This window comes from Equus quagga, chromosome 19, assembly GCF_021613505.1.
Source record: "Equus quagga isolate Etosha38 chromosome 19, UCLA_HA_Equagga_1.0, whole genome shotgun sequence".
In the NCBI taxonomy this organism is placed as follows: Eukaryota; Metazoa; Chordata; class Mammalia; order Perissodactyla; family Equidae; genus Equus; species Equus quagga.
Genome location: NC_060285.1, coordinates 25,823 through 39,976, shown reverse-complemented (window position 1 = coordinate 39,976; position 14,154 = coordinate 25,823). Strand labels below are relative to the sequence as shown.

The following is a 14,154-nucleotide window of genomic DNA, read 5'->3' as shown; positions in this document are numbered from 1 at the left end:
TCTAGGAGGTGGCTCAGGACAAGTCCCACAGAAGGACAGACACTTGGCTCTGATTTACTGGTTGTGAGCCCCCTGGTCAGGCCCAGGTGAGCCCAGGTTTTGTTGTTTGCTCTGCTGCCCCCATGGGGCAGCTGGGGCTGTTGCAGGGCAGGACGGAGGTGACTGCTCAGCTGGCACCTTCCAGCACACCTGTCTGAACTTGTCTTCGGCATCTCTCTGTCAGGGTGAGGCTCTCTTGTCCCAGGGTTGTGGGCCGTGCCAGGACCCTGTGTTTCTTGGACCTGGAGTGGAGAAGGTCAAGACCCGCAGTTCCAACCTTCCCATTCTGTCTGTCCCGCACGCCCACTGGAAAGTGAGCCTCTTTCCCTCAGTAGTTCCTGCAAAATTCCAGCCTCTGATTGGCTTCATGTGGGTTCCCTGCTTTCCCCTGAACCATCGCTGGGGTCAGGGAGATTCAGGGCTGTCATTGGCCAGACTTGAGTCATATGCTCTCCTAGCAGCTGAGGCATGGAGTCAGCCCACCTAGCAAACAGGTGCTGAGAGTGAGGGGAGGGTGGTTCTCCAAAGGAAAAGCAGGCAGTGTTACCAGACAGCCTGAAATGACAGACATCCCTTGTGACATGGCCCTCACCAACTTGAGCAACTTGCTTCATTCCCCGACATTGGCTTGCAGTCAGATGGCCCTGGATTTCAGCCCTCAGGAGGTCACATCTGAGCCCTATAGTCTTTGACAAGCCACTTACCCCCTGTGAACTTCAGTCCCTCCCCTGTGAAACATACAGCGTCACCTGTGAGGCACCGCGTGCAGGACTGTAGCACATTGCGTTCTGACGATGTGAGCAAGCTCTGTCTTTGCTGTCATTAGTGCCCAGGCCTTCAGCCAGGCCCCTCAGTTAACTCTTAGAGTTTTCATGGGAAAGTAAGAGGGCTCACTGCTGCACCAGAAAATATCAGGTCATGTTGCGTCATCCTCTCAACCATTGTGTTCGATGGATAGTAATATAGTCTCCATTTTCCAGAGAATAAAACGGAGGTTCTGAAGAGATCTATTCCAGCCAGCAAGTGGTGGCATCTGTCTGACCCCAAGCCCCAGTAATTGTCCACCATAATCTGGAGCCTCTGTCATTAAATTCCTGGTGACAGACACTGGGATTATACGCAGTAATCCCTCACACAGAAATTCTGTAGACTGACACCTTTATTTATCAGGTGTGTTGTAACAAACAGCACATATATTCTGAAGTCATTTGTACTGGAGCCACACATTGTCACCTGACGGGCACAACTAATTGGACCCCCTACCCGCCTGTCCTGGCCCATCTCCCTTCTGCACCCGTTCATGTTTCCTTCCTCTTGTGCTCTTTTCTTGCCCTTAGACCTGGGTGAAACCATGCCCTATGGGTCAGGCCCCACTGCCCACCTGAGACCCTTCACTTCTGGCTGCAGGCAGGGGCTGAGCAGGGGATGCTGTGGCCATGTCGAGTCAGCTCTCCATGTGGCCGGCAGTGGCTGTGGTGCCCATCGGGGCTGCTGGGCAGCTCTTGTTCTCCAGCCAGCAGTGGGTAAAGTCTGGTGCTCATTTCTCATTTAGTGATAAAACTGCTAACGATACTGTCTTTTAGAGAAATATCCAAAGTGTGGGAAGTTCTGATGTCTAGGTGGGGCTATTTCCTTCTCAGGACCATTCCTGGCAGAGGCCCCAGGGCAATTGCCACGGCCACTTAGAGGCTCACACCCCTGAACCTTGTCCCCTTGTCCCCCATGTGTTCCCTCGATTTCCCCTCCAGGCCTGCCCCTCTCCTCACTGGACTGACACTATAAGAAAAGAAATGCCCCTCTCTGCCCTCCTTCCCCACTGATGGCTTAGTGTAGGCTCTGATGTCCTTTAGCCACAGGATACTCTGTGGCCTGCAATCTTTCTGGGCAAGTTAAGCCACCCCATATAGCATGGATTTGAAGCTTGGTAACTTGTGGAAATTATCGGTTCATCTGCACCAGAGCCACCTTTGACTTGTGGGTGGAAGCTGGAGGATGCAGCACCCATGTGCTGCAGGACCTTTGGCTTTTTGCAACATCGATCCCAGACCACCTACCTGCTTTATGCCTCGAGCTTCGGGTCTAGCCCTGGTAGACAGAACGTCTGTCTTCTCAGAACCCCATCACTGTCTCTGAGGTGCACATCTGCTCTGAACTCCATTTGTCTTTAAGGCCCCACAGTTGGATTTGAATCCCGCACGTGGTCTGAGGTCCACAGTTTTTCTGAGCCCCACAGCAACACTCAGTTCTGCGGTGGCTCTCAGTTTTATATTCTGTGTCCCTCACATCTACTTCTATAGAAAAAAAGTTCAAATAGCTTTGGAAACACAAAGTTATTTCTTTCGTGCAGTGCTTCTCGGTGCCTTCCATGTGCTGGGTGCTGTGGTCTCATACCTGTTAGGTTTAGACAGCTTCTTTAGTACATCAGTAATTAGTATCTCGGAGAAGATGCACGTTCCTATGAACCCTGCCCTAGTGACCTGCTGTGGCCCCTGTCCTGCTGACATGTTTGACAGGGATCTGGATAAAGCCCTGTGTGACTGCAGGTGCCTCAAGGCCAACAGGGCTTGCTTTTCTGACACCTGGACTGGCACCTGTTGTGTGCTGGCTGGTGCAGGGGCACTGGGGCCAGAATGTACTCTGTTCTTACAGGTCACACAAGGTTGGGGGCACATGCAGGTGTGTTCCTAAGAGACATGATCAGGGCTTCAGAAGCCCCGAACTCTGCTTGGGGAGCAGAAAGAGGTCACAGAGGAGGGGACATAGGGACATTTGGAGCATATCAAGGTTGGAGCCTTGAGTGGGTTTGGGCAGCGAGAAGTTAGGGGGGGCTAGAGTGAGACACCATGACCAGAGAGAGTGCACGATGAAGCTTACAAGCTTGTATCTAGTTTTGTATTCCTATTGAGGATTATTTCCCTTAATGAGGCTCCCAAAGTGCAAAAGGCCTGAGGCCCAGACCTGCCCACGTGAGTGCAGTGGCAGAAGTCCTGTGGCAGATGCCAGGGCCAGAGTTTGGTCTTTTTCTTGCCTGTTAAAACCCATGTGCCAGCAGGTAGTCAAGCCTGGGAGTGACACATCACATTATTTTTGTTTGATGACATTTTCAGTGCCTGTTGTGTTCCTGGCTTTGTGCTAGGTACCAGGAGTCAAGGAGAACAGTTAGGAAGTGAGGTGAAAGGTTCTGAGTGAGCCCACGAAAGGTATGGATCCAGAGGTGGCTGGGGATGAGGAGGAGGGTATGGGTTAATGTTAGCAGTTGATAACTTGTCAGCCATGGGGTGAAAAGATGGAGGAGCTGCCAGGTCCTGGTGGGGGAAGGACTAGGGGGAGGGGGGGCATTTTGGGGGACCCCAGAAGAGATCTGGAGCTCAGGAGAGACTGGCTGGGCTTCCCATGTGGTATTCTTGGGCACATCGGCCATAGTGAAGGGTGGCAGTAGATGACTGGCCCAGGACAAAGTGTGAACTAAGAGAGGAACCCGGGACGCCCATCTAGGAAGACAGGGGTAGAGAAAAGTGTGCCTCAAAGGGAAACAGGTGGACAGGCCAGCAAGGGAATTCTGCTGACAGCCTTAGCCACTACAGGGGTAGGCAGATGAGGCCAGACCTCACTGGCTGAGGAGTCATGAGGAAGTGAGACAGTACAAGATCAGATGTTGGGGGCCATGGAGCCTTGCTGAGCCATCTTGAGGAAGGCTGCCATGGCATTTACGGGTGATGTTGCCTGGTGAGGTGCTGTGTGTTAGAGGGTGGGTTGCCCAGAAACCTTTTGGGAGGCTGCAGGTGTTTGATGTGGCCATGCCATGGTCAGAGCCTGGCTGGGGAGACACTCAGCTGAGAATGGTGATGGACAGTGATGGGTGTGCATAGGTGGGGCGGAAACATGGAACTCAACCATGGACACTGCTTGGGTTCCTACCCCGGGGATGATGTGGGCAGTTCCCTGTTCCCAAAGAGGAAGAGGCCATGGGCGCCACCCCCTCCGGCCACTTCCTGCTGTGCGCTGGGGCCTTGAGAGGACAGCTTTCCTTAGGCTTCCTGCCATCTCCGGCAAGCTTTGGGCAGCCTTAGGAGTGTGACTGGCCCTCTCCCCAGACTCCAGCCCAGTGGAACGTGGCCCCTCAGTCTCTCACTCAGGTGCCTCCTGGCACCAGCCTGAGTCTCTGGCAGGTGCCCAGTTCGCCGCATCCAGCACCTCTCCTGGGAGGGTCGTCCTGGGTGCCTCTGGAGCCAGGTTGCACTCATTCCAGCCTCCAGCTCAGCTCCTGCCAGGAAGGAAGGCTCCAGAGCCACCCAGACAGGCCTCCTGGAGCCCGGATGCTGCTCTGAGCTCAGGCCAAGCCTCTCCATTGCACTCCCCAGCACCCACTCTGTTCTCTCTGCCTTCACGGCTTATCTGTGTTCCCAACTCCTCAGTATGTGTCTATCACACCCGAGACTCCAGGTATACCTGACATGGCTCCACTGAAACTTAACCCTTGGGGTAGGGCCAGGCAGGGTTCCATCCTGAGATGCAGGTCCCCAAGCCACTGTAGCTGTTTGAGGGTCCTGGGGGGGTGCCTATCTTGGGCTCCTAGCCCAGTTCCACAGGCATTATTCCCTCAGCCTCTCCCTCAGCACTGCCCCCTTCTTCCTAGCAATCACCACCACCTAGGCACCCACCACCCCCTTGGGCATCTTCCCCGTCCCCTCCACTGCTGCCCCACTTTGCCCTGAAGGCCAGGTGGTGCCATGGAGGCCAGATGTGATGGTAGCAGGGAGGGTTTCTTTTGGTGGTTGGTACCTCTTCCCTGAGCCCACTCCAGATGTCCTTGGAGCCTCTCTTTTTCGGGGGGGGGGGGGGGGCGTGGTCTGGCTTCTTCAAGCAGCTCTGCTGTGGGTCTGAAAAATTGGGAGGAGGCAGTAGGGACAGAGGCTGAGGAGAGAGAGCCAGTGGAAGGCGATGGAAACAAAGTCAAGTGGGAGGGACAGAGCTGGATCTTCAGGAAGAGGCTGACCTTGCACAGGTGGGAAATGAAAAGACAAAACCTGCTGTAAGGGGAAGAAGGATGCTCGGATGCCCTGTGTGGTGTGGACTGGGTACCAGTCAGGATAGCACAGAGGTGGGCGGTGCTGGGGGATACTGAACCCAGAGGGAGGGGTCCGTAGCCCAGCCCAGGCAGGGGGAGGGGGAGGGAGGTGGGATGGCAGCTGGAGAGAGGCTGGTCAGACAGCAGAGAGCCCAAGGGGACACTACGCATCGCCAAGTGCCAGGTGTCTGCTGATCACTTGCCACACAGCATTCCATGTGGATGGGCACTGCTGTGGTCTGTGCTTCACAAACTAGAGAACAGGCCACACAGGCAGACCAGGAGCCCACCCAGATCTGCCCAAGTCGCCCTGCATTCCCCTCTCCAGCAGCTCCAGATTTGCTCCCTCCCATGGCACCTGGGCCCACTGCACCAGAGTTCCTTCCTCACTGGGTTTCCAGCCAGGGGGTTCCTTGCACCTGGCTGCCCGTACTGTGGTCGTGACTGTGGGCTGTGCGCCTGCTGTGTGGGCCTGGGCCGCTAACACTCTCTCTCATTGCTCTCTCCTGCCCATCTGCATGTGGCTGCTCTGTCTAGCTGCGCGGTGGTCCCGAGCGCCGGCTGTGTAAGTGAGCATGCCCATCCCATGCCTCTCACTGTCCATGCGCTGCACCTGGCCACCTGGGTCTTTGCTCTGCTTCGCTTCGTGGGGCTTCGGTGCCACTGACAGCCCCCTGAGGCTTTTCCTGGCCACAACAGGGGATAGGGAAGGAAACAGAGGTGGGCGGTGGAGGGGATATGGGAGGAGTGGGTTTTCTCTGGAGGAGTCCCCCCAGGCAGGCCTCCTACCATGGCCATCCTGGGGAGGGGCTGAAGGTCTGGGGTCCTGTCAGGTGACGTTGGGAAGTGAGGCACCATCTGTGTGTGTGTGTGTGTATGTATGTATGTGTGTGTGTATGTCCGTGTGCACACAAATGTGCCACTGTGTCTGTGTCACGAGCAGGCCGCTGCCACTCCTGCTGCTGCATGTCTGTGACACATGTAGGCTCTATTGCTGCTGCTGTGTGCTGTCCTGCGCAGGGAGGCAGAGTGTCATGGGTGTGCCACTGCCTCACACCTGTCCTGCACGTGCTGCTGCTCTGTTCTGGCGTGAATGCTGCCTGGTGTCTGTCTCAAATGTCATGGACTTGTTCAGTTTTGTGCTGCCACCAGCCTTTATCACGACTCAGCCATCCCTGAAGCCAGCCCAGGCTTCTCTGGGTTTCCTCATGAGAGCAGGGCTGTGTGGGGAGTGGTGAGGGGTATTGCCAGTCTTACCCCCCAGGAGATGGGTGGATGGGGCAGTGCCCAGAGCCAGTGTCCAAGGCTGTCAGGGATGGGGCAGTCAGCCTTTGCCAGGACAGGCTGTCTTTCCTCTGGTGGGCTGCTCTTGGAGCCCATGGAGTGAAGGTGGCCACCGGTTTTACTCCTCATATTCCATTCAGTTTGGGGGGATCGCCCCCCCCCCCCCCCCGCCCCCGGCATCCGCAGGGCACTGGCTCGGACCCTGGGGGGGCACACAAAATGGCTGCAGTAACCATAGGATCCCATCCCTCTTTCTTCCTCTGGCCCTAAGGCTACCTCCACTAGCCCCAGCCCCCGGAAGTGAAGCGTCCTCCTGGCCGCAGGCCCCGCTCCCCTCTGCCCACCCCCACCTCACCTGGCGCCCCTCACCTGGCCTTGACCCCCTCTCCCTCCGCAGGCTCTTCAGCAGCCTCGGTGAGCTGAGCTCCATCTCAGCACAGCGCAGCCCTGGGGGCCCGGGCGGCGGGGCCTCCTACCCGGTGCGGCCCGGCGGCCGCTACCCTGTGGCGCGGCGCGCCCCGAGCCCAGTGAAGCCCGCGTCGCTGGAGCGGGTGGAGGGGCTGGGGGCGGGCGCGGGGGGCGCGGGGCGGCCCTTCGGCCTCACGCCTCCCACCATCCTCAAGTCGTCCAGCCTCTCCATCCCGCACGAGCCGAAGGAGGTGCGCTTTGTGGTGCGCAGCGTGAGCGCGCGCAGCCGCTCGCCCTCGCCGTCGCCGTTGCCCTCGCCAGCGCCTGGCCCCGGCCCCGGCCCCGGGGCCCCCGGCCCGCGCCGGCCCTTCCAGCAAAAGCCGCTGCAGCTCTGGAGCAAGTTCGACGTGGGCGACTGGCTGGAGAGCATCCACTTGGGCGAGCACCGCGACCGCTTCGAGGACCACGAGATCGAGGGCGCGCACCTGCCTGCGCTCACCAAGGACGACTTCGTGGAGTTGGGCGTCACGCGCGTGGGCCACCGCATGAACATCGAGCGCGCGCTCAGGCAGCTGGAAGGCAGCTGACGCCCCACCCTCACCCACGCCCCGGCCGCGCCCTGCCGGCAGGGCCCGCACCTCCACCCCCCGGGCCGCGGGCTCGGCCTGCCCCCAACAATGGCGCCCGGGCCAGGAATGTTGCATGAATCGTCCTGTTTGCTGTTGCTCGGAGACTTGCCCTGTACATTGCTTAGTGCCCTCCCCGGCCGGCGAGCCCCACCCAGCACACGGTCAGGAAGGGCGCGGGCCAGGGAGGCTGGAGCCAGAGGGGATTGGGGGTGGGGTGCTCCGGCCTGACCATCTCCCGCACAGCTCCTGGTGGCTGCTCTCCCAGAGTGGGGGGCCTAGTCCAGCATGCGAGGTCAGGACACACCTTGGTGACTCGGGGGGGGGGGGGAGACATTGGGGTTCTCCGTTGGGGGCCAAGGAGCCCCCGTTTTGCATATTTTAATCCACTCTATATTTGGAACGAGAAAAGGAACAAATATCTCTGTCCTTAATAGCTTCCCTTCCCTTCCCCTCCAGTCCTCCCACTGGTTCCGCTGCGGCTGCCCAGTCTTCCATCTCTGGCCCCTCACTGCCACTGCCACCCCACATGGGGCGGGGGACGCTCCAGCTGGTCTGGGGTTGGCCAGGGTCCTAGTAGCCCGCCCTGGGGCCCTGGCTCGGCCCCCTCCCCTCGCTGAGCTATAGTGTGCCCCACCGACCCTTCAGGTGCTGCTTGGAGGAGGGGCGGCAGGCAGCCAGTACTGCTGGGCACTAGCAAGGTCAGGTGGTCTGGGAGACCATTGTCCGGGGGGGGGGAGGGCAGGGCCCTAGCACCCGCCCCTAGCCATGTCCCTCACAGGGTCCCTCCCCAGGAGGGGTCTCGCCTCCTCCCCAGGATGTTTGGCAACTACAGCAGAGAAGCCTCCCTGCCTCAGACCCCAAAGTCTCCTGTTCCCGCCCTGTGTGTGTGCACACGTGCGAGTGTGTGAAACTCTGGGTGTGACTGAGTGCATGGGAGCCCTGTGTGTGCCTGATTGGAGAGTGGTCCTAAGTGGCCACTCGGAACTAGTGTAGGGGCTTCGGAAGCATGCACAGGGTGTGTGCGTGGGTGTGTGTCTGTGAAAGCACGCTGTCTCCACTTCCAAAGAAAGTCAGAGGCCATCCTGCACCCTGGGACCTGCTGTTTGCTCAGCCTATCCTTCCAGAGCCTCGTCTAGTCTGAGTGGGCCTCCTTGGTGAAGCCTTGCTGCCTGGGAGGTCCCCAAGGGCCCTTGGAGGCGGTGCCGCCACCTATCTGGCTTCTGGGGGGATCATAAGGGGACCCCTAGAATCAGGCCACCGCAAGCCCTGGGGAGAGGCAAAGACCCCAGAGGGCACCCCAGCCCCCCTTACTGTGACTCCTCACACTCAGCAATGACCTGTGGGGTGGGGGGCCCTGGGACGTTTTTAAACCTAGGGTTTGGAGTCTGGACTAAGGTCCATCCACGTCACTCACAAGTTTCTGTTTATATTTCTAGCTTTTTTTAATAAAAAAAAAAAACCAGAAAACAGAAGTTTTCACAGCCCAGGGGCCTGGCACGCCGGTCTGTGCCCGCCCGCCCCACCCCAGCCCACCGGCCCCATTCCCTGGGCAGAGTCACACCCAGTAACCCCTTCACCAACAGACCAGGTCACACACACACAGCAGTCACTGTAATAGACTGCCACATACACTCTCAGTTTCACACTCACCTGTGGGTTTTTGTTTCTGTTCAATTTGGGTTTTTAACTTTACAGGGTCAGTTCCGCTTCACCCCTCCTTTTGTATGGAGTTCCATCCGGGGGATTTCACCCCCTGCTCCAGTCCTGAGGCCTCCTGACCCTGACGTTGTGATACACCCCACAGAGATCTATGTTTCTTATATTATTATTATTGATAATTATTATAATATTATTATGTAATAAATTTATAAGAAATGAAACCATTTCTCGGTTGCCTGCTTGAGGAGATATTGGGAGCACAAACTCTGCTGTCCCTTGGACAACTCACATAAACCTCCCCAGCTTTGACACAAACATTTGGCCATGTGCACTGGTGACTCTCAGACCCGTCTCTGACCCAGTCTCTTTGCTGACCTCCATGCCCGGTGCCTGGCTTCTTGCATCTCTCCCAGAGTCCTGCTGGACCTCAGCCCATGCTTCCTGAGCTGGGAGCTTTCTAGCTCACTGAGTGACCCCTCCTGAGCTAGAAGTCCAGTTGTCCTCCATGGCCCCTGTTCCCTTTCTTCCCCAGTGTCCAGTTGTTTCTAAATTCTGCTGCTCCTGTCTTTGAACCCTCTCATGTCTATCCCTGCTTTCCTGCCCCTACAGCTGCTGCCCACATTCAGACCTTCCTTCTTCCCCCTGAGCTAACAGTCATGATGTGGCCAGTCCTGTGTGGCACCTGGTGGGGGGTTGCCAGCTCATGGGAAGGGCAGAGGCACCTCAGTGAATGGAAGAGGATGAACAGTGAGGTGAGTGGGTGGACACTTTCCTACTGAGTGGGCGAAGGAGACCCAGAGTGAGCAGTGAGATGGTGGAGACTACAGGGCCCAGGGCTAAGAGAGGGCCAGGGGCTGCAAACCTGTGATGTCAAACAAGCTGGACACTAGTCACCTGGTGGGGTTTCAGGAGGGGCAGTGGATTCAAGGCCTGGCCATGTGGGGTCAAGGAGGAGTGTGAATATGACACAATGACAAACGTAGACCTTGACTCAGGTTATCGCTGAGTCAGGGCTTGGGCAGTGGGAGATACCTCCAGGAAAGTGTGAAAATCCCGGAGGAAGTAGGAATGGTTGATACAGTGAAGCCTTTCGGGCAGAAGAGGGGTGGACTCAGATGTCTTCACCCAGAGGAGGTGAGGGAGGCAGAAGTGCTTTGAGAGAGCAAGTGAAGGTCTGGGTGGCCTCGTAGGGAATGGTGAAGGTCCTTGTGAGGCAGACGGTGACTGCTTGAATGTGGGACCTTGAGAGGCTCGCGGCTGTCTAGAAACTCCCACAATTTCAATTTTTTTGTTTCATTTTCAAGTTAGAAATTGTGGTCATCATAGAGAAGGGGCCATGAAGGAAGTCAAGGAGTGGGCCCTGGAGGGTCCAAGTGTGGGGGCAGAGATGGGACCCTGACTTGCTCTGGGCCTGAGCACTGTGGCATCAGGGGTGGGTCTCCACTGAGCTGCACATGGAACTCCGGTCTCTCTGGGACAGGGGCCAGAGCTTGGGGGTAAGCACAGCTATTCAACGGTGGACAGGAAGAGCAAAGGCAGTGTGAGCCAGCTTTCCATGAAAATGTCATTGCCCACTCTGGCTCCCAAGGGGTCTGGGGGAGAAGATGAATATCCCTCCAGGTCAGAAGCCACCCTGTGCCTCAGAAGATGAGTCAGAACCTTCAAAGTCTTCACCAGATCAACCTGCGAGAGGGGGTGGAGAAATGGCAGAGGGAAATGCATCTGCAAGTCAGGGCTGAGTGAGCTGAAGCTTCCAAATGCTGAAAGGCAGAGACTTTCTCACTCAGGGCTGGGAACTCCCTTGCACCTTCTGCTCTCCTTATGACCTCAGAATGTTCCAGCTTTACCCTCTCGGGGGGCCCTAAGCAACTCGCCAACGTTGTCTCTGGAACCTGGAGCAGAGGCTGTAGCCCCAACTCTCCTTCACCACCAGCCACCCCCAAGGTCCTGTGTACAACTCTAGGGTGGGGCCTGGATGCTAAGGCTGGACAGACAGACAGCTGAGTTTTCTGCTCTGCAGAGGGCTATGCAGAAGAACAGAGGTTGGGGTGGGAGTGAGCAGGAATAGGAGAGATGAGATAGGAAGAGGAAGGAGCTGGTAGGAGCTGGATCAGGGTGAGAAAAAATGGGATGGGAGTTGGATTGCTCGGGTGAATGGGAGTGTGGATTCCAAAGTAAGCAGGAACAGGGAGAAGGGCTGGGGTAAGCTAGAGGGGCATGTGGGGTGTGGAGGGAATGGGAGGAGAGAAGAGGGAGGAGGAACCTGAGGTGGAGGGGATGGGGAGCCTCTTGTCTTGCTCCCTGCACTGGGAGCTCAACCTTGCCCTGAGTCAAGCCCCCATTAACCACTGGGACCCCGTTCTCTGGCCCCAGGGTCCTAACTGTCCTGTGCCTTCCCACCTCCCTCCCTCACACTTGGGAACAGCATGGAGAAGGCAAATGAAATTATTCTCTCTGTTGAGATGTTTGCTGCTTCCATTAGGTTTAATGGCAAAATTAAACCCAGGAGGGCCATGTGCCTAGTCCTCAACCCATTACTGTGGCCAGGGGGGCAGGTACTATGACAGACAGCCCTTCTAGAATCAGAGTCAAACAATAATTGTCTTCTAGAATCTAGACACTGGGTCTTCATAAGGGGTTACTGAATAACCTCTAAATGTTTTGAAAAGCTAGGTGCTACTTTTCATTTTGAAGTTTATATCTAACATTTTCATCATATGTTTAAATACTTTCCAAGTGTGACTTCCAGAAACTTGTACATATTAACATTTAAAATAAATGGTTAGATCATTCTGTTAAATGATTCTCATGGATCTAAATACCGTATCAATTTTATGCCTATCAAAATCCTGTAAAAACACCTGAATAATCTTTTCTTTAACAGTCCAAACTTCAATATCACTTCTTGAATTCTTGTTGCCATTTTTTGAACTATATTTCCAAAGTCTTTTTTGGTTACTTTATCAGGCACAATCTGACAGTTAAAATAAGTGAGTCCTCCTAACACTCAATAGGCAATTTGTAATCTGTTAGCACTCATGTTGGTGAAATAGGACCTTCTGATCTTCAGATAGAGGAAGCGAGAGCACCTGACATAAAGGTAAAGAAAAAAAAAAAGACTTTGGATACTTACATAGGGGAGAAGAGTCCTCCCGAAGCTCAGGTAGAAGAAGCAAGTCTTTGTGACACTCAGGTATGGGAAGTAAGAGACCCATAGTCAAAGTGCCTGAGAGCCCTGACACTGACCTAGGGGAGACGAATCCTCCTTACACTCAGGTAGAGAGGAGGGAGACCTCCTGACCTGCAGGTAGCAAGGATAAAAATCTCATGACACTCAAACAGTTTATATTATTGAGGCCTGATTGCATTCATCTGGGGGAAATAAAACCTCTTGCTTGGCAGGAGGGGAAATAATGACATCAAAACTCAAGTAAGGGAGTTAAATCATCCTGCCACTCATTGGGGGGATAAGGCCTTGTCACTCCCTGGTAAACAAAGATGAGATGTCCTGGCCCAGCAACAGGAGAGACGTCTTCTGCCCTGCAGTGAAAGTAGATTTGGGGAAAATCATGTAGAGAAAGTGACAGCTTCTTGACAGTCACATATGTGAGATGAGCTCTCTGGACACTCCTCTAGAGGAAATGAGATGTCCTGACAATTAGGTAGAAGAGACGGAAACACCTGGCACTCAGGTAGGGAAGGTAAGACCCTGTGACCCTCAGATAGGGGAGATGAGACATGCTTATACTAAAGTAGGGGAGATGAGACTATTGGCCATGTAGAGAGAAGAAATGGAAACTCCAGACATACGGCAGAAGAGATGAGGCAGATAGAGATGAGATCACCTGATAATCCAGCATGGCAGGTGAAAGCTCAGAGCACTCATATAGGTGAGATTCCCCCTCTTGACATTCTGATAGAGGATTTAAGACCTCTTGGTTCTCAGAGAAGATGTGACAAAGTGACACTCAGGTGGCAGAGATGAGGCGTTTGGCTCTGGCGTTGAAGAAAAGCGACGTCCTCACATTCAGGGAGAAGAGATGATAGCTCCCTGATACTTAGATAAGACACACGAGACCTACTGGATATTCAGCTGAGGGGGATGTGACCTCCTGAAAGTTATATGAGATGAGAGAGTATGACGTTCAGTAAGAGAAGATACTCAGGTAGGGGAATCAAGATCATGTGACAATCTGAAAACTAACACTCAGGAAGAGGACATGAGGTGTTCTGACACTCAGGAGAGGTGAGACCCTGTGACACTCATATAGGTGAGATGCAACCTCAGGGTGGATGACACTCAGGCTGGTTGAGACCTCACACTCAGGTAGAGGAGGTAAGACCTCCCTTCATGCAGGTAGAGCTGTGACCTCCTCACACTCTCACAGGAGATGTGAAACTGTTTAATATTCAAGTATGTGAGGTGAGCATATGTCATACTCTGGGAGGTGAGATGCTGCCTCCTGACAACCAGAGGAAATACGTCATGATATTCAGGTAACTCTGATGAGAATTCCCGACACTGAAGTATAGGGGACAACACCTTGTTGCACATAGGTCCCAGAAACCTGGAGACACTCAAGTAGAAAATATGAGAACTTGTGATAGCAGTGGACAAGAAGACGGGCTTTGTCGTCCTAAATTAGGGAAATTCAAAATGGCTCTTTGAAAAGTGTGCTAATACCATACACTTGGAAGAAGGAAAGACAGTTTGCCCCAAACAGTGTTAAGGATATTCGATCTTTTGAGCCTGGCTCCCTTTAACCACTGACACACTGCACCAGCTTGTCACAGAGGTGCTGAGCTGTCCCTCGATCCAGTTTGAATAGGGACTGTGGTTACAGCTCGCATGAGGGGCACACCCGTGAACCTCACAAAGCTAGAACCTCAGATGATGTGGACTTTGGAAGAGTAACTGGGAATGAAGATCCTGGCCTTGGGGCAGAGGGAGTGGGCTGCATATGAGCCCCCATCACCCCAGGGGTGGGGGAGCCTGTGCAGGAAGTCAGGAAGTCACTTCAGCTAGAACTAGTTAAACTAAAGGGCTCCTGCCTGGCCTGACTACTG

At 55.0% G+C, this 14,154-nt stretch overlaps 1 protein-coding gene across 5 annotated transcripts in view; it reads left to right on the top strand.

Moving 5' to 3' along the window:
• Positions 1-9,311, top strand: part of SHANK3 (SH3 and multiple ankyrin repeat domains 3) — a 36,291-nt gene extending 26,980 nt beyond the window's left edge. Inside the window, exons 11-12 of one of the 5 annotated variants that reach the window (XM_046646045.1) lie at positions 5,645-5,672; positions 6,789-6,951. In XM_046646045.1, coding sequence (XP_046502001.1) covers positions 5,645-5,672; positions 6,789-6,809 — 49 coding nt within the window. In that variant the 3' untranslated portion in view covers positions 6,810-6,951. Of the gene's footprint in view, positions 1-5,644; positions 6,563-6,788 lie in introns of those variants that run through there. The other 4 variants (XM_046646043.1, XM_046646041.1, XM_046646044.1 and 1 more) reach the window with 4 other exon arrangements.
• Positions 9,312-14,154: the final 4,843 nt, after the last annotated feature.